The 26,671-nt window shown below is 40.1% G+C and overlaps 1 protein-coding gene and 1 long non-coding RNA gene across 7 annotated transcripts in view; one reads left to right on the forward strand and one right to left on the reverse strand.

The window, feature by feature from the left end:
* Nucleotides 1-14,168, forward strand: part of MYBPC1 (myosin binding protein C1) — a 96,194-nt gene extending 82,026 nt beyond the window's left edge. For 4 of the 6 annotated variants that reach the window (XM_054527553.2, XM_054527554.2, XM_024256841.3 and 1 more), the window contains 6 exons: nucleotides 1,666-1,861; nucleotides 3,528-3,667; nucleotides 5,477-5,636; nucleotides 6,348-6,484; nucleotides 8,664-8,850; nucleotides 13,859-14,167. In XM_054527553.2, coding sequence (XP_054383528.1) covers nucleotides 1,666-1,861; nucleotides 3,528-3,667; nucleotides 5,477-5,636; nucleotides 6,348-6,484; nucleotides 8,664-8,850; nucleotides 13,859-13,959 — 921 coding nt within the window. In that variant the 3' untranslated portion in view covers nucleotides 13,960-14,167. Of the gene's footprint in view, nucleotides 1-1,665; nucleotides 1,862-3,527; nucleotides 3,668-5,476; nucleotides 5,637-6,347; nucleotides 6,485-8,663; nucleotides 8,851-13,858 lie in introns of all 6 variants that reach the window. The other 2 variants (XM_054527552.2, XM_054527555.2) reach the window with 1 other exon arrangement.
* On the reverse strand, nucleotides 11,275-15,435 carry LOC129049206 (uncharacterized). Its single transcript, XR_008512094.2, has 3 exons — nucleotides 14,926-15,435; nucleotides 13,934-14,074; nucleotides 11,275-11,683 (listed from the first exon to the last, which is right to left on the reverse strand). It is a non-coding gene; the product is annotated as an uncharacterized LOC129049206 (long non-coding RNA).
* Nucleotides 15,436-26,671: the final 11,236 nt, after the last annotated feature.

The following is a 26,671-nucleotide window of genomic DNA, read 5'->3' on the forward strand; positions in this document are numbered from 1 at the left end:
CTGAGTCTGAGAGAGAAAAAATCATGAGAACAGGGACCCCATAGATCTGGCATCCCAGAGACTGGCCCCCAGGAAGGGAGGTGAGACCAAAGTGTGATGTTTGTATATTTGTGTAATCTCTAGAGTTCGCAAACATTTTCTCATTTGATCCTCAGAAACACCCTGTCAGGCAGGAAGGCCAGATTTCCTTACCTTGCTTGAGAAGGGAAGAAACTGACAGGGAAGTTAAGTGACTTGCCCAACGTCACACAGAAAGTCAATGGTAGGGCCAAGAACAGAGTCCATGGCCCCGTCACTTAATTCAGTGGTTTTTTTCACTCTATATTATTAGAGAACCCACATTTTTCCCTAGTAGCTAAGAGCAAGTTGTACATTTAAGGAAATAAGCTTGAACTGTTTTTCCTTATCTTCAACAATGTCGTTCTCTGCTTCCCATGTGTGAGTCTGAGCATCCCCAACCACTCTTCAGGCTCTGAAGCAGGGGTTTGGTGTGTAGTTCTACATCTCTTATTATAACCTAGCCATGTTCAGAGCCCACAGGAAAGCTGTGCCTTACCTGACAGAATTCATGCTTGGTTCCTGTCTGCCAGGGTACGCCTGGATGCTCAGGGATTCTAGGAAATTCCTTTGTAATAGAAATGGAAACTCAGGTTCATGAATGGGATTATGATTTCTTAAATTTTGCTCTTAAAGAATAGTTTCAACAGCGAGAGGGAACAGAAGAGAGAATTCTAGACAAGTCTAAAATGAGCAGCACAGGACAGTAGAATAATAATCATTAACATTTAGATGATATTGGCCGGGCACGGTGGCTCACACCCATAATCCCAGCACTTTGGAAGGCTGAGGCGTGTGAATCACATGAGGTCAGGAGTTTGAGACCAGCCTGGCCAACTTGGTGAAACCCTGTTTCTACTAACAACTACAAAAATTAGCCAAGCATGGTGGTGCACACCTGTAAACCCAGCTACTTGGGAGGGTGAGGCAGGAGAATCCCTTGAACTCAGGAGGTGGAGGTTGCAGTGAGCCAAGGTTGTGCCACTGCACTTCAGCCTGGGCAACAGGAGCCAAACTCTGTCAAAAAAAAAATTTAGATGATATTAACTACAAAAACTTATGTATTGGGCAGAAGCTTTCTCAGGACTTTAATCTTTATAACCACTCTTTGAGATAGGTACTACCATTATTCCCATTGAGGCACAGAAAGCTTAGTAAGTAACTTGCCCAGGGTCACACAGACGTTAAGTGGTCAGGAGCTAGATATAGATTCCAGGGCCCCAGAGTCCATGCTCTTAACAATTATCCTGTGTTGTGCAGGCTTTTGGAGCCTAGGAGACCCAGCTGGGAGACCTGGTTCCAGTGCTTACTTAACTGCAAGACCTTGGGCAAATTATTTAACTTCTCTATCCAAAAAATGAGGATAATGATAATAAGCTTGATGTGAAGATTAAGGAAAATAATCAATGTTATGTACCTAAGGTAGTGCCTTGCACATAAAATACAGATTACAGCTTTGCTGCTGTAATTGCTCACCACCAGACTAGAAGGGTGGTGTTTTCCAGCCCTGCCTAGAATGGGTTAAGCCATTGTCCTTCTCATAATGCTGAAGAAACATCTTGAGGCAATATGATTTACCCCCTCTACTTTTGCTGTCTTTCTTTTTAGGGAAAACCAAGACCAGAATTAACGTGGAAGAAGGATGGTGTAGAAATTGATAAGAATCAAATAAACATTCGCAACTCTGAGACTGATACAATCATATTTATTAGAAAAGCAGAGAGGAGTCACTCTGGGAAATATGATCTGCAAGTCAAAGTGGACAAATTTGTGGAGACTGCATCAATTGACATCCAGATCATTGGTAGGTTTAGATAAAGGAGCCAGAATGTTCTGTCAAAGCAGTACAGGGATGAATTGTCCTTGTCCCTAAGGCAAGAGCAGGAGTTTTGTTAGGCTGGCTCTACATAAAACTCTTTTTTTAGATTTGTTTTTTAAAAATAGATAAATTAGGCTGGGCGTGATAGCTTACACCTGTAATCCCAGTACTTTGGGAGGCCAACATAAGTGGATCACTTGGGGTCAGGAGTTCAAGACCAGCCTGGCCAACACTGTGAAGCCCCATCTCTACTAAAAATACGAAAATTAGCTGGGCATGGTGGCGTGCACCTGTAATCCCAGCTATTTGGGAAACTGAGGCAGGAGAATCGCTTGAACCCGGGAGGTGGAAGTTGCAGTGAGCTGAGATCACGCCACTGCACTCTAGCCTGGGTGACAGAGCGAGACTCTGTCTCCAAAAAAAAGACAGTAAGATTTGTTACCATTTCAAAATGAATTCTCACCAACTCAAAGGACTAATCATGGGAGATTTAAGGCATATATGTTCAAGAAAATTAATGAATGTACTTTTTAGTGAAATCTTTCTGCACTGTTCTACAACCCAGCTCTCTCTTAGTCTTAGTTTCTCATCTCCCTGATGATAAAATTATTTCTTATGTTGAATTCTTACATTCTAGACATTATAGATTCTAGCTATAGTTTAACATGTTTCTTACTACACCTAAAATTTACTAATAAGGTTTTCATGGAGAATGAAGAATTTTTTTTCATATTAATGTAAGGAAGATGTACCTAAGCAAAACTGAACAGTTAAACACCGAATTCTTTGATCCTGCCAGAGTAGGTAGATACTTACCTGCCCAAAGAATAAATAAGGTTAGTTCTTACTTCTGTCCAGAGTCAGGGGAATAGAAGAAGGACCCCTTATGGATAGACCCCCTCACTTAAATTATACTGTAATTTTTGCAACATCAAGAATAAATTTAAGGCCGAGTGTGGTGGCTCACATCTGTAATACCAGCACTTTGGGAGGCGGGCAGATCACTTGGGTGGGGCCAGGAGTTTGAGACAAGCCTGGACAATATGGTAAAAACCTGTCTGTCCTAAAAATGCAAAAATTAGCCAGAAATTGTGGCACACACTTGTGGTCCCAGCTACTTGGGAGGCTGAGGCATGAAAATCGCTTGAACCTGGGAGGAGGAGATTGCTGTGAGCCAAGATTTCACCACTGCACTCAGCCTGGGTGACAGACCGAGACTCTGTCTCCAAAAAAAAAGAAAAGAAAGAAAGAACTTTAAGAGCAGAGCTAGAAAAAGCCTTGTTTCCAATCATTGTTATCATTGTATTTCAGTAAGTTTACTGAAAGTTGCTCTAACCAAAGGGGCAACTTCCTGTAACAGCCTCCTACCTTAAAGGGTCATTCCCTTTAAACTAAGCACTCTTTTCCCACTAGCTAATCCTTTTTGAGTTTTGTTAAGTTGAAGGGAGTGTTGAGGCTGCTCTGTGTCCTTTGATCTGGCCTGGCTCCATTCTACTGGAAGGCAAAGGGTCTCAGAAGCCCCCATGGTAGGGTCTAGAAGAGTGATGCCTCCTGTAACAGAGGAAAGGGTCTTTTAAAATATCCTCATGAAACAAAATGTAGACTGGGAAAGAAAGTGACCTTGCAGTGACACCATGAATTCATCCTGTAGACCGTCCAGGTCCACCCCAAACTGTGAAGATTGAGGATGTCTGGGGAGAAAATGTCGCTCTCACATGGACTCCACCAAAGGATGATGGAAATGCTGCTATCACAGGCTATACCATCCAGAAGGCTGACAAGAAGAGCATGGTAAGGTCTGACTTTCTCTGGTTCATCAGCAGCAAAAGGCACATTTCATCAGAGGTAAAGGAGGTGGCACAAGGGCCTCACTGGTGAGGAGCCAACTGGGGCTATGGAGAAGTGATGTGGCAGAGCAGAAAGGAAAAGACCTGTGGAGCCACAGAGCTGGACTTAAACCCCAGCATTGCTACTTAAGACCACGTGTATAAGGACCACACGTGACCACAATCACTTGAGCTCTTTGATCTCTATTTTCCTCATCTATATAATGGGGGCACAAATATCCCTTGCTTGATTATTACAAAGCTAAAATGATGTAAAGCAACTGATTCAATGTTCAGTAGAATTCAATAAACTCATTCATTCAACAAATATTTGCTCAAGACTTTGGCTCAGATTTACACCCATGCAACTCTTTCTCCTTGTGAAATAAATGTTGGATACTGTGCACTTATGTCTACAAAAAAGAAAAAAGACTGACACCAGTTAGAAAAGAAAGATTCTACAAGGTTACAGCATGTGCAAATGTGGAAAGGTCTGGAGGAGAAAAAGAGCTTAATGCAAGCTTGTCCAACCCGTGGCCCCCAGGCCGCATGCAACCCAGGACAGCTTTGAATGCAGCCCAACACATATTTGTAAACTTTCTTAAAATGTTATGGGTTTTTTAATGATTTTTTTTCAGCTCATCAGCTATCATCAGCATTAGTCTATTTTATGTGTGGCCCAAGACAATTCTTTTTCCAGGGAAGCCAAAAGATTGAAAAACCCTGGCTTAATGTGTTTAAAAAGCAACCTAGTTGGAGTATGACTTATTATAAACTTATTTTATAGATAAGGAAACTGAGGGTCACAGAGGATAAATGACTTGCTAAAGATCACCAGATTTTCTCACGCCTCAAATCCCAGCTACTTGGGAGGCTGAGGCAGAAGAATTGCTTGAACCTGGAAAGCGGAGCTTGTAGTGAGCTGAGATTGTGCCACTGTACTCTAGCCAGGATAACAGAGCAAGACTCCATCTCAAAAAGAAAAAACAACCAAAGTTAATAATATCAGCTGGGAGCAGTGGCTCATACCTGTAGTCCCAGCACTTTGGAAGGCTGAGGCAGGAGGATTGCTTGAGCCCAGGAGTTTGAGACCAGCCTGGACAACATAGGGAGACCTCCTCTCTATAAAAAATAAATTAGCTGGGTGTGGTAGCACGTGCCTGTAGTCCCAGTTACTCGGGAGGCTGAGGTGAAAGGGTCTATTGAGCCCGGGAGGTCAAGACTGTAGTAAGCCAAGATCGCATCACTGCACTCCAGCCTGGGTGACAGAGCGAGATCCTGTCTCAAAAAGAAAAAAATATATAATAATAATGTTAAGTAAATGTACTGGATATTACTAATGTTTCTCTAGTGATTTAGCTTCAGGTCTTTCTCATAATAAGTTGGCACTAAAATTCTGTAGCTATACTTTATTCTACAAAAGATAGCTAGAAAGACAAATAGGTAGGTAGACAGATAGATAAATAGATGACAGACACCTAAAGGTTATGAAAAAATATAAAGATAGTAGATGACATCTAGGGTATATGAATCTAATGTGTAAATGAAGATTAAATTACGTAGTCGATTGCAAATAAGTTGTAAAATATTAAACAAAATAAACATTGTTTCAACGCATTTTAACAACATATATTATTACACTCCATATAAAAATGAGTGGCCTTTTTTTCTTTTTGTTAATAAAGCATCCTTGTTATTTATCCCAATCTACAGTTAGAAAAATTGTATACTTTTCGGTGATTTTCCTCCAGTTATTGTTATTTTTTTCTTTTAGGAATGGTTTACTGTCATTGAGCATTATCACCGAACCAGTGCCACCATTACTGAATTGGTCATAGGGAATGAATATTACTTCCGGGTCTTTTCTGAAAACATGTGCGGCCTCAGCGAGGATGCCACCATGACTAAAGAGAGTGCAGTGATTGCCAAGGATGGTGAGTTGGGAATGGACTGACATTTGAAAACCTTGGTTGACAGTGACTTGACAGAGAAGACTGGAAAAAGAAATGTGGTGAAAGGGAACAAAAAAATGGTAAATGTACGTTGTAAAATTATGATAATGGTGATCAAGTAAAATTTTAATTTTACAGGTAAAATTTAAGTGAAATTATATTATTATTGCATTTTTTACAAATATAGGCTTTAATTAATTCCAGGTTCTAGGCAGTGGATCTATAAATGGCTAATACCCCAGACACAGGAAAAAGTAGACATTTTCTTCTAGAGTTTCTACTTTTATTCTTGGATACCTTCATTGTAGCTACACATGGGACCCACTCTATGATAAAAGGAGAAAGTAAATTCTATCCTTATCTTTTCATTTCATCATAAACCACTCTTCTTAAAACCTTCCTTGTGAATTTTCACATTAGAACAAATTTCTATTCAAAATACTCAGAAAGACACCAAAGTCTTCTCAATATCTGGTTCAGTTTCAGATGACCCCTCTGGCTTTCTATCCCACGTATGACTGGCTATATATACATTTGTACCCCTCAGAATGTTTGCCACATGGCATTAGCTCATCTTTGTCCATGTTTTTCTAAGTTCAGGGAAGTTTTAATCATGTGTAAAGTATGCCACCAATAATATATTGTCAGGCCAATTTACATAATTTGAACATATTTGTAATGCTTGTTTTTAAGGTAAAATCTACAAAAATCCAGTGTATGAAGACTTTGATTTCTCAGAGGCACCCATGTTTACTCAGCCTTTGGTTAACACCTATGCCATAGCTGGTTACAATGCCACCCTAAACTGCAGTGTGAGAGGAAATCCTAAGGTACTATGTTCTTCTATCACATCAGTTAAAGTCCCTGTCTTGTATTTGCTGTGTTATAATGTAAGTAACAATATAAACAAATCCAGCTGCTACTTGTGTCTTCCCAGGATGGGGGATTAGAGGGTGGTAGTGGTGGTAGATAATTAGGCACACTATTCAGATGTAGTAGTAAAAAATGCTTACATTTCTTTGCTAAGGGATTCCTTCTAAAGAAAAAGCAAACCACCTATTTAAGAAAGAACATCTCCTGTGTAAGGAGATGGAAGTATAATAATATTGTTTCACTTGAAAAATTAGGTGGAGATGGAAATATAATAATATTGTTTCACTTGGAAAATTAGGTGGTAATGTCAAGAATTCTGTGATAGGTTAAAGTAAACAATTACACTACACTGTCTGTGATAGGTTAAAGTAAACAACAATTACACTACACTGTCTGTGATAGGTTAAAGTAAACAACAATTACACTACACTGTAAGACAGAATATGAATGTGCTTTGATAAGGGTACAGTGTGTTAAGAAGGGAGCTATCATATCCAGTTGAAGAGATTAGAAAGGTTTCAAGGTTTCACGTTGGCATTTGAAAAGAACAACGAATTAATGAATATCACCCATAGAGATGTACATATCCCTGGGTGCAAGAGAGAAAGTACCCTAGAATTGGGAAAATTTATGAACTTTTTTTTTTCCTGTATATACCCTAATCAGAAATAGGGAAGTTGGCCGGGCACAGTGGCTCATGCCTGTAATCCCAACACTTTGGAGGCTGAGGCAGGCGTATCACTTGGTCAGGAGTTCGAGACCAGCCTGGGCAACATGGTCTCTACTAAAAATACAAAAATTAGCTGGACATGGTGGCACATGCCTGAGATCCCAGCTACTTGGGAGGCTGAGGCAGGAGAATTGCATAAACCTGGGAGGTGGAGGTTGCAGTGAGCTGAGATAGTGCCACTGCACTCTAGTCTGGGTGACAGAAGAAGACTCCGTCTCAAAAAAAAAAGGAAAGTCAAAGGAAGAAGCCAGACTAAGGATGAGAGAAAGGTGCTGAACTAATGTTTACTTGGAAATGATGTTGGTACATCCAAATGGGAATGATGAGGAAGCAGATGGAGAGGTTCACCCAGAGCCTAGGAGAAAGGCCAGGGCTGTTGCTCTTGTTTTGGGAGTCCCATACATAAAGATGCTACATTCTACCCCTTGCCAAAGCTTTAGAAAGGTGTGAGGCTCAGTGATAGCTCCCATTTGAAGGGTGGAAGGAAGAAGAAGACTGTGTGAAGGAGACAGTAAAGGTGCCATCTCTAGGTTCTGAGCAAGACAAAATAATAGAAGAGGTGGAAGAGAGAATGGAAAGGGTGCATATTTACAAAAGAAAGGAGAAGACAATATGAGAGTGAGGAGTCACTGATATCAAATGCAGTTCAGAGGTCAAGGAGAATGAAGTCATCTTCCTGGGCAATTGGGTCATTACTGATCTTGCATTATCTGATTGGAGTAGATCCATTGCCATGGGATGATGAATATAGACGTCAGAGGTAAGATTAAGTAACGAGGAGGCAGATACAGTTTATAAAGAATTAAAAAAGAGTATCAGGAAAAGGAAGTGAAGAAAATCAAATGGTCATGACACCTTATGGGGATTCTCTGAAAAAAATGCCCAGCAAATATGCACTCTCTGCAATGAGTTAACATCATGGACCTATGGCTGACATTGTTTTTTAATTTGAAAATATTTAATTGGCAAATAAAGGTCATATACATTCAAGCTGAACAATATGATGATTTGATATGTGTACACGTTGTGTAATGAGTATCACAATCAAATTAATACATTTGTCAGCACCGATGCTGTACATTCGATGCCCAGAACTTGTTCATCCTGTAACTGAAAGTTTGCACCCGTGTAGATCAAATTGAAATGCAACTGAATCCATTTGAGAAGATTGCCCTAGAGTTACCTCTGAACACATCTGGCTTTCTTTGTTAGAACTGTTCATTTGCTTATTTGCCAAGCACTAAGTAGAGTTTAATGTGAGAAATAGTGTCAAGTAAAAGTCTATCCTTCTCAGATGCACTTTCTTTTTAAGCCATGCTTTAAAATCCTGTCACTGGCTTTGATGGTCTATTAATATGCCAATTACAGATATGTTTTGACCTAAGTGTCTTCAATTTGAACTTCAGCCTAAAATAACCTGGATGAAAAACAAAGTTGCTATTGTGGATGATCCAAGATACAGGATGTTCAGCAACCAGGGAGTCTGTACCCTGGAAATTCGCAAGCCCAGCCCCTATGATGGAGGCACTTACTGCTGCAAAGCAGTCAATGACCTTGGAACAGTGGAGATTGAATGCAAACTGGAGGTGAAAGGTATGACATCCAATATCTCATGTATAGACTAAAGTTAAAGAAAATCATTGAATTATTGTTCTTGATGCTTATTGTTCTTAATCCAAATTGCTTGCCAAATCGCTGCAGCGAGGGCGGGAGAGGGTGGTGAGGGCGAGAGAAGCAGGGAGGGAATTCAGGGAGAGAAGACATTTTTACATCCTGCATTCACTTCACTTTATTTGTGGAAGGCTACTTGATTATTTAAGTCAACTTATTTTTATCTTACGTGATTTGTGCTAACTAAGGGACTGTTAATTTCAGTGGAATGTTAGTGTGTGTACAGCATGGTAAGAATGAAAGGGGCTATCACTTTGGTGACATAATCCATCTATAAATAGAAGCCTAGTGTAAAAATCCATCTATTGAAATGACAGTTGAGGAATCTGCACTATTTTTAGTTTACTATTTTGTAAAGTTTATTATTTTCTGATATTTATAGAAATAGTTTTGCTAATTAAGTGTTTGATATTACACATATAGAATATAGCATATACATATTATAACAGGTTGCTTTTCAAATCTCTAACTAGAGAACTTCCATTTATAGGTATACATTTCATTTATACTAGTTTTCAAAGTGTAGCAACTAATGTAAACCAAGAAAACACATAAGGATTTATGTGGTTGAAAAACATAACCTGCCATCTTAATCAATTTTCAAATTAATCAACTGCCATTTTTATGCTGATATTTTTCTTTACAAGCAGAACCTACTTTAGGACACCATGAAAACCCCTTCAAAGAGTCACCATTATGAGATAATAGGTGACATGATCCTAATGTGTTTTCTCTCATTCTTAACTGTATTATATTGCCATTCTGTAATAACCAAAATCTTTCTTTTTCCAACCTCTCTATAATGAAGAAATTATAATCTAAAACTAGTAAATATCTATTTTAGAAAATCATAGTAAATGCTTGGGTATTTATGTTTTTTAAAAAGAGTCTTTTAGTCCTAAATCTAGTATAAATAATGATAGAGAAACTTCTTGAACAAAATTTTTTTTTTTTTTTTTTTGAGACAGGGTCTTGCTCTGCCACCCAGGCTGGAGTGCAAGGGTCACTGCGACCTCAGCTCACTGCGACCTCGGCCTCCTGGGTTCAAGCAATTCTCGTGCCTCAGCCTTTTGAGTAGCTGGGATTACAGGCATGCACCACCACACCCAGCTTATTTTTGTATCTTCAGTGAAGATGGGTTTTCGCCATGTTGGCCAGGCTGGTCTCAAACTCCTGGCCTCAAGCAATCCATCTGCCTTGGCCTCTCAAAGTGCTGGGATTATAGGCGTGAGCCACTGCACCCAGCTGCTTTCCTCTTATAACTTTTTAAAGCTGTATTCTTTCTTTTACAATTCATAATTGAGTGAAAGGAAAAATATTTGATTTTTTTTCCTCACAAATATAAGGCATATAATAGTCTTAGAAAATTTCAAGCCTTACTATTGAGATAACCCTTACAAATTTAAACATTTTTAGCTGCTTTATTGGCTTTAAATGATTATTAAGGTCATAATTGCAAGTCATCTGGTTTCTAAACTGCTAGCCTTATTAGTTCCAAAGTATTGTTGATGCTTTTGTGTCAATATCCCCCCAAAAAACAAAAACTAAAAAAAAAGTACCACTTATTTATGCTTTGAAACTAGCTGAATGTTGTTAATGATATAAAATGATGCTTTAACAAATGGAACAATATTTGGGGCCCTCCTTAAAAGCGAATAGTATTATACATATACATGATATATTCTTTTTGGTGAAAATGTAGTAAATGGTACAGTAATTAAATTTGATAAAAAGAATAATGTATTCTAGTACATAAGTTCATAATAAAGTATCAACTGTGATATATTGATAAAAGCTTTTGGTCCTAAAAGTAAAGCTGAAATTGTTTATCATCAGATTGTTACTCTGATAATAGGTAACTTGAATCAAGTTAAGTTGTGAAAAAAGGTAAGAATGTCAACTGAGAATAAATAAATACTGGTACAAATATTCTGATTCTGCAGTGATATATCAAGGAGTAAATACCCCTGGACAACCAGTCTTCCTGGAGGGGCAGCAACAGGTTTAAAAAGTTTATATCCCACTGGATATTCTACTTTCCGTTCCATTCCTCTTACATGAAAATGCACCTTGCATGTAAAGCTTGACTTTCTCATTTGCTTTTAATTATACCCCTTAGCAGCTCATGGCATACAGTGTTTATGCCATGAACAAGGAAGGCCAAATTATTCAAGGATATTAAGTAATGTAGAAACTAAGTTTTGTCAGAAAGCTACATACCATACCACAAGTCTCCATGAATAAAGCCGGAAAGCTACATTTGAAGATGATCTCGTTTTATATAATAAGACTGTCAAAACTTGAGAATCAATATTTCTTTAATATTTTCATTTTTTAAATGTAGAAAGACTTTTTTAAAGATCGTTTACAGCATAGTTTCCTTACATTCATGATGCAATTCAGAGAACTGAACATTTCAAACATTTTTTTTTTAATGTTCTGAGCATTTTTTATGGAAAGAGGATACAAAAATAGATCCAATATTTACAGGCTGGGCGTGATGGCTCTCGCCTATAATCCCAGCATTTTGGGAGGCTGAGGTAGGTAGGTCGCTTGATCCCAGGAGTCCAAGATCAGATTGGGCAACATGGCAAACTCCCATCTCTACAAAAAGTACAAAACTTAGCCAGGTGTGGTGGCGCATCCCTGTAGTCCTAGCTACTTGGAGAGCTGAGGCAGGAGGATCACTTGAATCTGGAAGGTCAAGGAGGCTTCAGTGAGCCGAGATCTCCAGCTTAGGTGACAAAGTGAGACTCTGTCTCAAAAAAATAAAAAATAAAAATAATAAATTGGGAAACTTACATATTTAAAATATTCCCATTACAAATTCACCAGTAGAATATCTGTAACCCATCTATCTGTTGAAGATTTTGGACATTTTCATGGGGACTCAAATTATTTCACATTTATGAACTTAAAAGGAAAGAAAATTCTAGGTTCTGTTACAAAATGTATCAAGCAATAAATGAGTACTATCATATATATGTGATTCACCCCCATTTAGAATTGCAAATTAAGAGTTATTTGCAGCTGGGTATGCAACCTGATAAAAACCCTGATAATGTAGATCTATGCCTGAGTTTACAATATTTGTTTTGTGAGTTTCCAGAGATAATAACAGCTTTCAAAAGAGGAAAAAAGTAAGGTTCTTTCTTGAAAGCTTTGTAGATTGTATATAGAATAGCTTTGTAACATAAGGTTAAGTTTTGTGTCTATTTAGATCAGTAATATATATTCCATGCAGAATACAATATTATAGAATACACTAGTCTAATATTTGTACTTGATAATTTTGCCTTTTAGAATTTCAACATATATATATGTACACTAACACTTTGTCTATTGTCTATGTTTTTCTTTTGTTGAAAAACACGATATATATATGTTGTAGGGTTTTGGTTTTTGTATTTGTTTTAAGCTAATGGTTTGGAAGCTCTTACCATAGATATTCACTATACAATCAGATCGACTTTGCCACCTATTCAGGCAAAGTAGTTGTGCATATTAATAAATGTTTTACATATTAATGATCCTTTTGACGTGACTGGATCCCCACCCTTCATTTCATGTGCTTCTATTTTCCTACATCTTTTACATGACTAAGGATTAATGAAATCACCTCATCATAATCATGACCATAATTTCATCCAACAAGTACTCAACTTTGGTGTTAGCACTTTATTAATGCTTACGACTTCTCTCTCTCTCTCCCTCTTTCTCTTTTCCTTAGTCGTTGCACAATAAGGATTTTTGAATGTATAATATCATCTAAGGTAAGCTTTCATATGGTTTTGGCATATGAAGCTTATGACTGTCATAAGCCATACCAAGCCTGTGGAGTATGGCATGATTTTCATTATGTAATCCAATGAAAATAGACTTATTTTAAATCGCTAACTTTGTAGTTTTAATTTGTATTTCACTATCTTGAAATTAACAGCTAGTACTTATCCATCACAGCAGTCTCCCATTGACATGAAGCAAGTTGTTGAATGCAGTAGAGCATGAATGAAAGCATTTGATGTAGACAAAAATGGGTGATACCCAAGCATTCTGAATTATTTGCATCAAGGAATGGACATGTACCTAAGTGGCATCATTTCTATCAAAATGTGACTTGAATTGTTTTTTTAAAAAAAGGAGAATGACTTTCTCAAATTTGCATTAAAGAAGTTTTTAAGAATGTTCAAATGGCATGCTGCTTTGTCTGGACGTGAATTTATTAGCAAGTAGTAAAGCACTTCACTAAAGGACCATGAATTTTTGTGGTTTCATGGATTCTCTCTTGAAGGGTACTTTTATTTTTTTAATATAATTCAGAAACTCAGAAGGTAGGTATGAAATATTAGTAGGTGTTTCTCACACCTTCAGAAAGTATTGGACCGGTCTTATTATTATAATTTTAACAAAATATTTCCAATTTTTGTGCTTTTGACATGCATAAATGGCCAAAGTTAAAGGGAGTAGTTTTTATCTTTTCTAATGTGCTTGAATCGAAACTCTCTGTGCCTGATTAAAAAGAACATTAACAAACTGGAAGCAGATCTTCCCACTGATCCATAATGTGGTATGCATTTATTCTGCTGTTCAGTCAGAACATTTAAATCATCTATGAGGAATCACAAAACCTCTCAAAGAGCAATAAATACTTTGCAATCACTTGGGAATTTAAATGAAGATTGAACAATAGTAGGGGAAAAACTGCTATGGTTCTGCTGGGAACTTGCTTTTCCTTCTAGATGCCAAGTGCTTTAAATTCTAAATGTACTAAATCCAGGAGAAGATTTTCCAAGTAGAGACTGAATGAATCTTTGTAACTAATGGGAACATGATTAGTCACATTTCCAGGCAGCTAGTCAAAAAGTATTGTTTCAGCGATTTTTCAGGTAGATGGTTTTGATTTGTCTGTTTTCCTTTTGGTCCTCTCTAGGTGGGCTCTCCTTCTGCAGGCTCCTCTTGCAAGGCGTACCTCCAAACATAATTGATTCATATCTGCGAGACTTACACTCAAGCAATCCTGAGGAATACTGAGGGAGGGCCTGGCCACTGCCTCTCTGCACTCTGCTGCTTTGAAATCTGGTTGAAATGAGAAAAAGCATTTTCTGTTTTCCCACCAGGCCCCCAAGTGTGGTCTTTTTCTTTCCTCCTAATGTTGAAGAGAAAAAAAAAAAAAAGTTTGCTCAGATTGCTTAATTAAAAATTGCAAACAAAATCTCATTTGAAGTCAGCTCTTTGGTCATTATTATCTCTGCTCACTGTATTATACTTTACAAAAATGCAAGTCATAGAATAAGCAAAAGCAGTTATTTTTGTTTAAATAGTAGGCTATAAATGCTTTTTTTTCCTCTCAGAGTAAAAAACATAACACAATGCACCACGATTGGATCTTGAAAACTCATCTTTCTCTTGATCTAATAGATTTTTCTAACCAAAGCAGAGTTGTTGATTTCATACAGGCCTGCTTCACACCAGGATCTGTGCCCTTTTTTCTCATTTGAATGCAACAAAACATTTTTAAAAGTCTAACTTTCAAACAAATTTTCTCAGTAGAAGGGAAAATGAATTCAGTAAATGGTACAACGAATCTGAAGTGTTTGTGATGAAATGATACAATATTCATTCATGCATTTGGGGTTGTGTGCCGAGACACAGAACTGAGGCTAAAGGCTGGGAGCCAGCATGCCCCTGAACCCAGGTCTGCCCTCCCTGTGTCTTTAGCAAGGCATCTTGGCGAAATCTGCCAGAGCTTCTGCCAAAACAGCTAGTCATAGTGACAGAGGGCTGTTACAGACCACAGACCTATTACAGAGTTAGGGTTTGCTGATGGTATCCATTCAATTTGATGGAAATCTTTATAAAAAAATCTAGCAGCTGAGAAACATTTATACTAACCCATAATCTTTTCAGCAACTTTCTTTACTCTTCCTGATATAAAGTTTCAGTTAAGGGAGTAGAATCGAACTGTAAGGTACCACAGCATTACTGTTTATTCCTTACCTCCCCTCTGTTTTTCTTTTTGGTCTTTTGTTGCAGGAGCTAAATATATTGTGACTTGTTTGTGGGCCCATGGCTTCTTTGGATGACATTTTAAACATATCTGCTCTTTTTTCTTTCCAGATTTCAGCTGGGAAGTTCTATGGTGGTCATGGATCTGGGTTGATGTTGGGCTTGTAAAGGGAAGGGTGAATGATTCAGGTCGTTGCAGCACATTTGAGAACAAGAGAAAGTCTAGTTTATGTCCAAACTATGGTGGCTGTATATATCTCGGTTGAAATTGGTTGGTGATGTTGCCTTACTGGTTGTTAAGAACATTGGCTATCACCCCTGCTCCTATGCTCCCAACAATTCCAGAATAATATTGTGTGCAATCCCTGTGTAAACACCAATTTTATTTTATTTTATTTTTATTTCTATAACCCATTGATTTTATATATATATATATGTATTTTTTTTTATTATACTCTAAGCTCTAGGGTACATGTGCGCAACGTGCAGGTTTGTTACATATGTATACATGTGCCATGTTGGTGTGTGGCACCCATTAACTCATCATTTACCTTAGGTATATCTCCTAATGCTATCCCTCCCCCCTCCCCCCACCCACAACAGGCCCCAGTGTGTGATGTTCCCCTTCCTGTGTCCATGTGTTCTCATTGTTCAATTCCCACCTATGAGTGAGAACATGCGGTGTTTGGTTTTTTGTCCTTGCAATAGTTTGCTGAGAATGATGGTTTCCAGCTTCATCCATGTCCCTACAAAGGACATGAACTTATCATTTTTTATGGCTGCATAGTATTCCATGGTGTATATGTGCCACATTTTCTTAATCCAGTCTATCATTGTTGGACATTTGGGTTGGTTCCAAGTCTTTGCTATTGTGAGTAGTGCTGCAATAAACATATATGGTAAACACCAATTTTAATCAAGAAAGCTACGTGCACAGTATTGGCTAAGGTATTTTAACATAAAGGAAGTCTGGCTCATCTATAAAGACATGAAGACCTATGTCTATGTACAAACCAAAGAAACGACAACATGGCAAACCCAATCAACATGGTCCCTGCAGCCCAGCTGCTGGGTCTTAGCCATAGCGCAGCAGCTGAGCTGGCTGCTTAACTCAAATACTCACTGAGCAGTTTTGCCAAGACATTGGCCAAGCTAGTTAGGCTGCTTATACGTGTATGGTTTTACATAGCCTAAAAGAGACTGTAAAACCTCCCTGCTGAATTTTGGTTCCCCAGTTATGACTTAGGCTCTTTAATTATATTTTGTAGTAGATAATGTTACTTTCTACATATAATCTTTCCTTACATTAAGGGTACACATACACTGCAAAGTTCTAATAAGGAAGAAAAAGTCTATTGTGAAACTGCAAAGAGCAAAAAATATCAGAAGCTGTCATTACTATTGGTTTTTCTATAATTTTGTTTAAATTTCACTCTATTAAAAAATTACGTGTCACAGGAATTTACCAAAAATTCTTTTGGGAAACTAAACATTCATTAAAAATTTTAGGCAGGGCACGGTGGCTCTCACGCCTGTAATCCCAGCACTTTTAGAGGCCGAGGTGGGCAGATCACTTGAGGCTGGGAGTTTGAGACCAGCCTGTGCAGCATGGTGAAGCCTTGTCTCTACTAAAAATACAAAAATTAGCTGGGCGTGGTGGCACACACCTGTAGTCCCAGCTACTTGGGAAGCCGAGGCACAAGAATAGCTTGAACCTGGGAGGTGGAGGTTGCAGTGAGCAAAGATCGTACCACTGTACTCCAGCCTGGGCAACAAAGTGAGACCCTGTCTCAAAAAAAAAAATTTTTTTTAAGGCTCACGTTTATTTATTTACCTTAAAAGAAGGCTTAATGAATGTTCTCATCTAAATTAATATCAAAGTAGAAAAAAATTAATTCTAAGAGACATTGGAACAAGGTAATATGCCCTTAACCATTCATTTTTAGAGTAAATTCTGAAGCACTATTCAGCTCAACAAATGAGTTATTGAATGTCTGATATCTGCATGGCACTGTAATGGATTCAGCTTGCAACTTGATAAATAAGGTACTTCAGGCTGGGTGTGGTGGCTCATGTCTGTAATCCTGGCACTTTGGGAGACCAAGGCAGGCAGATCACTTGAGTGCAGGAATTCAAGGCTAGCCCGGGCAAGATAACAAAACCCCGTCTCTACAAAAAATTTTCCAGGTGTGGTAGCATGCACCTGTAGTCCCAGCTACTCAGAAGGCTGATATATGAGAATCGCTTAAACCCAGGAGGTGGAGATTGCAGTGAGCTGAGATCGCACCACTGTACTCCCAGCCTGGACAACAGAGCCAGACCCTATCTCAAAAAAAAAAAAAAAAAAAAAAAAAAAAGAGGTACTTCATGCCTTCAAGGAATTTATAATGTATAAGACTAGTATACAGAGGGGAACATATAAACAAGGCAGGATGCAGGTATAAGAGAGCACTATAACAATGCAGAAGCTGGATAGTGTGGTTTATGTATTCGTTATTATCAATGTGTGTATCATGCTAGGATGGAGAACAGGACTTACCATATTACTTCACTTTCCTAAATCAGACTAAATGTAACTCTGAGCTCTCCACTAGCTAGGGAGATTGAGAAATTCTCTGTCCTGTTTGGAGATTCAGATTCCAGAGTCAACAGGAATCTTTCTTGGTGCCCAGAAAATGGAGAGAAGGAAAGGCCTCTGGTCTTCAGTCTACACTGGTGACTGCAGAGATGCCTGTCATTGTATCACACTTTATTAAAAAGTCACCCATAGAATAAGCAAAACCAGTTCTTTTAGTTTAATGGTCAAACCCAGTATGGTTCACTCAAGGACAGGTGACTCTGAAACATCCCTGACAAGCGTGGACCTGGGGTCTTTCAGTCTTCAAGGCTGTAACTTGGCTATTATATTAGGGTTCTTCAGAGGAACAACCAATAGGAGAGGAAGGAAAGAAGAGGGACAGAAGGAAGGAAAGGGGAAGGAATGGAAAGGAAAGGGAAAAGAGGAAAGAAAAAGAACGAAAAATCTAGAAAGAGATTAATTATAAGGTATTCGTCATGGAATTATGGAAGCTGAGACATCCCATGATTTGCTGCCCACAAAACCTAGGAAGGAAGGCTGGAGGTACAGTTGAAGGCCCGAGAGCCAGAGAGCTCAGAGTGGTGCCTCCACCCAAGCCTCCTAAGACCGTGTGCGTCAGTCCCTCGTTACTCAGCTGACCACCTGGGAGCTTCTTAGAAATGAAAACTCTCCGCCGGGCGCGGTGGCTCACCCCTGTAATCCCAGCACTTTGGGAGGCCGAGGCAGGCAGATCACCTGAGGTCAGAAGTTGGAGACCAGCCTGGCCAACATGGCGAAACCCCGTCTCTACTAAAAGTACAAAAATTAGCTGGGCGTGGTGGCGTGTGCCTGTAATCCCAGCTACTTGGGAGGCTGAGGCAGGAGAATCCCTTGAACGCGGGAGGCAGAGTTTGCAGTGAGCCAAGATCACGCCACTGCACTCCAGCTTGAGCGGCAAGAGCGAGACTCCATCTGAAAAAAAAAAGAAATGAAAACTTTCTAGCCCTGCCCCAGATCCTTAAGTTCAGAATCTGCATTTTAACAGGATCCCCAGTGATTCGTGTGCTCGTTCATGTTGGAGAGCCCATGCTCCAGACTCTTTCTGTCTTGTTCCTTGCATGGCTATTATTTGGAGGCGTTCTCTCTAGGCTGTCCCAGAGGAAAAACATCCTGATAAATGTATCCCCTCCCAGGTATTCTGATAATGACCTAGCCTAATGTCTAAATATAACTTAACCTGTTACTCCTAAAAGCCCTAATTCAAAGGCTAACTCACTGTGGGATGTCTGGGTTCCTGAAAAAGGAATTTTTGAGGAAGGATGTTCCCTCTAGTGCTTCTCAAACCATACCATAGAAAGCATTTTAGAGCAGTAGAAGATAAACTCAGAAAAAGATTATAAATAAAAAATGATTAAAGGATATAAACAAGAGCCAATGCTAAGAACTGTGTCTCTGAATGAAATCAGTTTTCTTAACCCTAAATTGCTTTTGCAGTTTCAGATAAAGGGCACAATTATAACATCTTAGGGACTGTATTGTGAAATTTTGTTTTCTGATCTTGTCCAGGAAATTAAGCATTTTTAGAGAGGAGAGCAAAGGTTTTAGTCGATCTATTATTGAACACTGACTATCTACCCATGTATTTTGTAAAGTACCATAGTTCCCTAAAATTTAGACTTTAGAGTCTCAAAATACAAAACTATAAAATATAAAACCCAAGCAAGTAAAGCAAGTATTATACCATAAAACTATGCTTATCACAAATACCCCAGCCTGTGTAGCTAAAGCTCAGAATTCTAAACACTCACACAGATAGCCTGATGCCCTGATGATAAAATTCTACTGCAATGCAAGCCTAGCAAGGTGATTGATTGATGGATTGATTGATTGATTGATTGATTGAGATAGGGTCTCACTCTTGTTGCCCATGCTGGAGTGCAGAGGCATGATCTGGGCTCACTGTATCCTCCGCCTCCCGGGTTCAAGCAATTCTCCTGCCTTAGCCTCCTGAGTAGCTGGGATTGCAGGTGCATGCCACCACACATGGCTAATTTTTGTATTTTTAGTAGCGACTGGGCTTCACTGTTTTGGCCAGGCTAGTCTCAAACTCCTGGCCTCAAGTGATCTGCCTGCCTCAGCCTCCCAAAGTGCTGGGATTACAGGTGTGAGCCACTGCGCCCGGCCTCTAGCCAGGTGATTTCTTTCTTTTTTTTTTTTTTGGAAGTTTCTTTTATTTTTTTTTTTAAGTATTTATTGATCATTCTTGGGTGTTTCTCGGAGAGGGGGATGTGGCAGGGTCATAGGATAATAGTGGAGAGAAGGTCAGCAGATAAACACATGAACAAAGGTCTCTGGTTTTCCTAGGCAGTGTTTGTGTCCCTGGGTACTTGAGATTAGGGAGTGGTGATGACTCTTAATGAGCATGCTGCCTTCAAGCATCTGTTTAACAAAGCACATCTTGCACCGCCCTTAATCCATTTAACCCTGAGTTGACACAGCACATGTTTCAGAGAGCACGGGACTGGGGGCAAGGCCATAGATCAACAGCATCCCAAGGCAGAAGAATTTCTCCTAGTACAGAACAAAATGGAGTCTCCTATGCCTACTTCTTTCTACACAGACACAGTAACAATCTCATCTCTCTTTCTTTTCCCCAAATTGCCCCCTTTTCTTTTCAATAAAACCGCCATCGTCATCATGGCCCATTCTCAATGGTCGCTGTCTCTTCGGAGCTGTTGGGTACACCTCCCAGACGGGGCGGCCGGGCAGAGGCGCTCCTCACATCCCAGACGATGGGCGGCTGGGCAGAGGCGCTCCTCACTTCCCAGACGGGGCAGCTGGGCAGAGGTGCTCCTCACTTCCTCCCAGACAGGGCGGCGGCCGGGCAGAGGTGCTCCTCACCTCCCAGACGGGGCGGCCGGGCAGAGGCGCTCTTCACCTCCCAGACGGGGTGGCGGCGGGCGGAGGATCTCCTCACTTCCCAGACAGGGTGGCCGGGCATAGGTGCTCCTCACCTCCCAGACGATGGGCGGCCGGGCAGAGGCGCTCCTCATAGCCAGGTGATTTCTTATTGCAACCCACTCTTTCTTCCAAACCAATGAAAGTCCATGGGCTTCTAACTGGTTATTTCACACACAACAGTGCCTAATCTGCCTATATGACATGATTTAATATTTTGTGGAAAGTTGGCCTAGAGATTGAGGATGTTAAGGAAGATTTGAAATATGAGTGAAAGTTACACAAAATAACTAGTAGTAAAACCGAGAGCCTAAATCAAGATGTTCTTTCTCCTTTGGGAAAGGAATGAGATTTAGTTAAACCATCAAATAAACATCTATGCATCCTTATTGTGCTATGGAAATGTAAGATGTTACCATAGGAGGAGGCTGTGTGAAGGGTATACAAGGAATTCTTTGTACTATTTTTGCAACTTCCTGTGTGTCTGTAATCACTTTAAAATATATATTTTTTAAATTATGGATATCTACTGGATGCCAGGCATTGAGGAGCACACTCAGTGCAGGCTTGGTCTGACACTCTATGACCTGGGCAGGGAGGCTGATCAATACACAAATAACTGAACAAAGTCTGCATTACAAGGTACAAAGTGCTCCGGTTGTGTGGGAGTAAAGAGGGATCAAACTGGAAGAGTCTGAGAGGTCATTTTAGAGAAGGCAGAATTTAAGTGTGGAATTTGAGTGATGGGCAGTGTGCTAGGAATAATAATGGATCGAGGGTACTCCCCAACAGGGAACAAATGAGAGTGGGTTTGGGGACAGCCAATGGGCCCACACAACTGGAGCATGAGACTTAGGGAGGAGAACTGGGGAAGAGATATTAGGGAGGTAAGACTAGGAGGGTAGACTGGGCCCTCAAATGCCAAGTGAGGGAAGTTGGACTTAATCAAAGGCTTCTGAACAAGGGAATATTTTATTAGTTTTAGTAAATTTAGTATAATAATTTTTTCATAATATTTAGAATGGACTGGAATGGCACAAAACCAACATGATATATAGACACTAGACTGTTCCATATTGACAAAAGTACCCACTAAAATCCTATATTTAATACGTGCAAGTTATTAGGTGGCGTTTTGCAGTCGTTGGGAACATAAGCTCTGAAATCAGACTACACGGGCTTGAATCCTGGCTTTACCACTACACTAGCTGTGCAGCCATGGGTAAGTTTTTGAACCTCACTGTGCTTCAATTTCCTTATCCACAAAATGGGGATAACAATGGTCTACCTCACAGAGTTTGTGAGGAGTAACTGAAATAACTCCTGATGTTTAGAACAGTGCTTGGCATAGGATAGAAACTCATAAATGTGAGCTACTATGTTAATTCAAGATAAGGGGGAAACATTGTATATATCAATCACTATGTAACAAACCATGAAAATGGAGGGGAGCCCTGATTCAAGAAATAAAATAATAGGAAATCTCTAATATACTTTTTTGACATTAGAGTATATTAGAGTGGGGTGAGGTAGAAGAAATAAATATGCCATAGTATGTCTTGAATTAATTTGAAATTTCCAAAAATTCAGCAAAGAAGCACATGGAAAATTCAATTTAGAGCATGATGAGTAGTTTAAAAATGGTTTTTATATTTATTATTTTCACTTTTTTTTTTGAGACGGAGTCTCGCTCTGTCACCCAGGCTAAAGTGCAGTGGTGCGATCTCGGCTCACTGCCAGCTCCACCTCCCAGGTTCACGCCATCCTCCTGCCTCAGCCTCCCGAGTAGCTGGGACTACAGGCACCCGCCACCACGCCCGGCTAACTTTTTGTATTTTTAGTAGAGACTGGGTTTCACCGTGTTAGCCAGGATGGTCTCGATCTCCTGACCTCGTGATCCACCCGCCTTGGCCTCCCAAGGTGCTGGGATTACAGGCGTGAGCCACCATGCTCGGCCTACTTTCACTATTTTGAAATTATGACATTTCATATTTGCAAAATATACAAATACGCCATCTATATCTATGTAGATATATAGTTATATAGATTGCATAAATAATAGTAAAATGAACACGTTACTACTACTCAGTTAAAAAAGTGTGATTGAGACAGCTTGATGGCCCCCTGCAATATCCACTCTCTCACTTTTCAATAATAATAGAAATGTTTCGGCTGGTTGTGGTGGGTCACACCTGTAATCCTAGCATTTTAAGAGGTCAAGGCGGGAGGATCATTTGGGGTCAGGTATTCGAGACCAGCCTGGCCAACATGGTGAAACCCATCTCTACTAAAAATACAAAAATTAGCTGGGTGTGGTGGCACGTGCCTGTAGTCTCAGCTACTCGGGATGCTGAGGCAGGTGAATCGCTTGAACCTGGGAAGAGGTTGCAGTGAGCTCAGATTGAGCCACTGCACTCCAGCTTGGGCGACAGAGCAAGACTCCGTCTCTAAATAAATAAATAAACAAACAAATAAAATAAATTTTAGCTGGGCAGGTGGTTGGCTGGCTAAAGATTGCATTTGCAGGCTGTTTTACAGTTAGGCATAGCAGCCATATGGCCAGGTTCTGGCCAGTGGGATGAGAGCAGAAGTGATGTGTGCAACCTTTGATCATGGCCTTCAGAAGAAAGGAGCATAGCAGCCCTTTCTCTTTTTCCCTTTCCAGTTGGTTGGGAGTCATGGCCAGCCATTTTTGATCACAAGGACAAGAGCAACATCTGAAGGGTGGCAGACTAATAAAATGGAAGAAATCTGTGTCTCTGACACCATCGAGCTGCCATGTAGCCCTACCATGCCTACCCAGACATCGATGTGGGAAAAATAAACCTCTATTCCATTAAGGCTGCTGTAGTTTGCCTAGCTGTATTCTAAAAAATTACCAATACCTTTGAAACTTGCCATGTGCACCTCTATAATTGCATTTCCCTTCCTTTCTATCAGGAGTAACTACTATCAGGATTGTACTTATAATTCTTTTCCTTTTCTTCATAGCTTTGCCACATGGGAACTGCAAAGTGCAGTCTCATGTTTTTGAAGTTTATATAAGTAAAATAATACTGTGTATATTTTGCCTATGACCTGCTGCTATGGACGGAATGGTATCCTGCCCCTGCTCCACCCCCAATTCATATGTTGAAGCCCTAATCCTCCACAATGTGATAGGATTTGGAGATGGAGCCTTTAGGATATTGGACATCATGAGGGTGGGGCCTTCATGATGGGATTAGTGCCTTTATAAGGACTTTATAAGGAGACACCAGAGAGCTTCCTCCCTTTCTCTCTCTGTCTGCCATGTGAAGACATAGAAGGTGGCCATCTGCAAGCCAGGAAGAGAGTTCTCACTAAGAAACACACTTTGACTTTGGACTTCCCAGCCTCCAGAACTGTGAGAAATAAATTCCTGTTGTTTAAACTATTCAGTCTATGGTATTTTGTTACAACAATCCAAGCTGACTAATACATCTGCTTTTTTTTTCACTCAACATATGCTTGTGCAATTCATTCATGTTCATAAGTGCACCTATAGTTCATTAATTTTTTACTGCCATATTAAACTTGCTATATAATATTAAATTACTTGAAAATACCAGTTTATTTACCCATTCAATATTAGTGGACATATAAGTTATTTACAGCTTTTAGTTATTGTACAGACAAAGGTGTCATGAATATTCTTATACTTATCTCCTAGGATACATGTGCAAGAATTTCTTTAGGATCTATTTCTGGATCAGAATTGTGGTGTCAGAGTATATGCATCTTCAACTTCGCTAGATCATGCCAGGTTGTTTTCCAAGTGGTTGTAACCATCTACTCTTCCTAGCTAACACTTTCACTTGGATACGCCACATAATTTAGCTCTGGCCAATGAGATACGTAATACAACAGTCCCCTTATCTCCAGGGATATATTCCACGACCCCCAATTGTTGCCTGAAACTATGGATAATACCAAACCCTATATGTACTATGTTGTTTCTAATAACCAAGATGGCTAATAAATGAATAAAGGACAGGTGGCTTATATAGCAGGGATACACTGGACAGAGATGATGTTAAGTCCTGAGTGGGGAAGAGTGGGACTGGGTGAGATTTCATCACGCTACTCAGAATGGCATGCAATTTAAAACTCATACTTTGTTTATTTCTGGAATTTTCCATTTAATATTTTTGGACTGTGGTTGACTGTGGGTAACTAAAACTGCAGAAAGTAAAACCAGGGACAAAGGGGGACTACTGTATGGAGAAGTGTTGTTTGGGAGTTTTGGAGAGGCACCCCAGTTTGCTCACCAGCCAGTGATATCTACCTTTTTTTTTTTTCTTCTCCTCTTTCTCCTTCCTGCTGCTTGAAATGCAAATAGGATGACTGGAGCTTCACCAGCCATTCTGAATCATGAGATGGCCTTATAGATACAAGTCAGAGAGGATATTGGAGCAGAGAGACAGAATTGCCTGAGTTCCTGATGACCATGGAAACAGCGTACCGGTCTTGGAATGCCAATTCTATACTTCTTTTACGTGAGAGAGAAATAAATTCCTGTTGTCTAAGCTATTCAGTGTATGGTATTTTGTTATGACAATCCAAGCTGACTAGTACACCTGCTACTTTTTTTTTTCATTCAACATATGCTTATGCAATTCATTCATGTTCATAAGTGCACCCTGGAACATTACCATGTTCCAGGGCTTCTCCTGAACATAGCCCAGTTGATTATTTTTTATTCTGATTGATTGTTAGGAGTTCTTTACATAATCTGGGTACTACTCATTGTGGGTTTTGAGGGAAATACCTTTTCCCAGTTTATGGCTTGTTTTTTCATTCTCTTGATGATGTCTTTTGATGTACATTAAAAATTATCTTTAATACAGTGAAATCTGCTAATCTGGAAAAGGATTTTTTCCTTGGACTGTTCATGGCATTGGTAAATTAAAAAGTAGTTACTGTCAAGTTCACTGCACATAAACCAGCATTGTTAAAAGTGGATCTCCATCATTCCATTTCCTTTCCTGCATTTGTCAGCATCGTTTTTCACACTAAAGATGAGGAGATCCATATTCCTAAAACATATACGCTTGGTCTGTAGGCACCCTCATTGCTCTAAGGCAGTGGTTGCCACTTTTTTCCTTAAAGGGCCTAGTAGGACATATTCCAGGCTTTGCCAGGCATATGGTCTCTGTCACAACTGAATTCTGCTGCCCTTGTAGCATGAAGGCAGCCAAACAATAGGTAAGGAATAAACATGGCTTTATTCGTGGCACTGAACTTTGAATTTCATATAATTTCACATCACAAAATTGTATTCTTTTGATTTTTTTCCAATCATTTAAAAATGTCAAAACCATACTTAGCTGGAGGGCTGTAGGAAAACAAGTGGTGGGCTGGGTCTGGCCCACAGGCAGCAGTTTGTGGACCCCTGTGCCAAGTGTTTGACGAAGCCCGTGAGGCAAACTGCACTTGCTGATAGAAGTTGCGCCACACGTGTCTTGGAAGCAATTTCTGGCTTGTCCTAGGCCTTAGAAAGTGCGTGCAGATCAGAACCATGAAGTGAAGAGCAAAGCAAGTGACAGGCCTGTCTCAGGTTGTGCAACAGAACATGTTTATGACAGATGTCCCCTGTCCAAGTGAGTGCATTGTGAGATAAGGGGCCGGTGACCTAGCAATGCATGTGGCAAGCCAGCCTGTTCCCCCGTGCAGGAGGAGGACACTCCTACCCTCTATTCCAGGGAAGAGTATGTGTAAAAATATCCACCCTTGTTGGTATCAAATGCGCTGAAGAAAATAGGTATCGTGATTTCAGCCATACGGTCTCCTTGTTAGTGTTTCTAAGCCCTGATTTTCAGTTTCAAAACGTTGGTCTCTGAATCCGCAGTGATGGGTCTCTAGAGCGATTACACGGCAGGGCCGCCTTCCTCCGTACAGAAAGGGAGGATTGTGCTTGTGTGTTTTACCAAGCAGGACAGATGGGGCCGTCACCACCGTGACCCGAGCCCTGCAAAACTGTGTTCTCACACGAAAACCCCCAGGCTCTGCGGGCAGCGTGGTCCTGCAGTGGTTAACACTGGGCGACCGGAGTCGTGTTCCCACCCCTAGGAGAGGAACCGGCTCAGTCGCGGTGCAGCCCGCGAGGAGACGAACTCAGGACGTAATCCGACGCCGTGGGTTAAGAAATCAGACCTCAGGCGCAGTGCAGCCGGCCCCTGGGGAGTCAGGGACCTTGAGCGC

This window comes from Pongo abelii, chromosome 10, assembly GCF_028885655.2.
Source record: "Pongo abelii isolate AG06213 chromosome 10, NHGRI_mPonAbe1-v2.0_pri, whole genome shotgun sequence".
Classification (NCBI taxonomy): Eukaryota; Metazoa; Chordata; class Mammalia; order Primates; family Hominidae; genus Pongo; species Pongo abelii.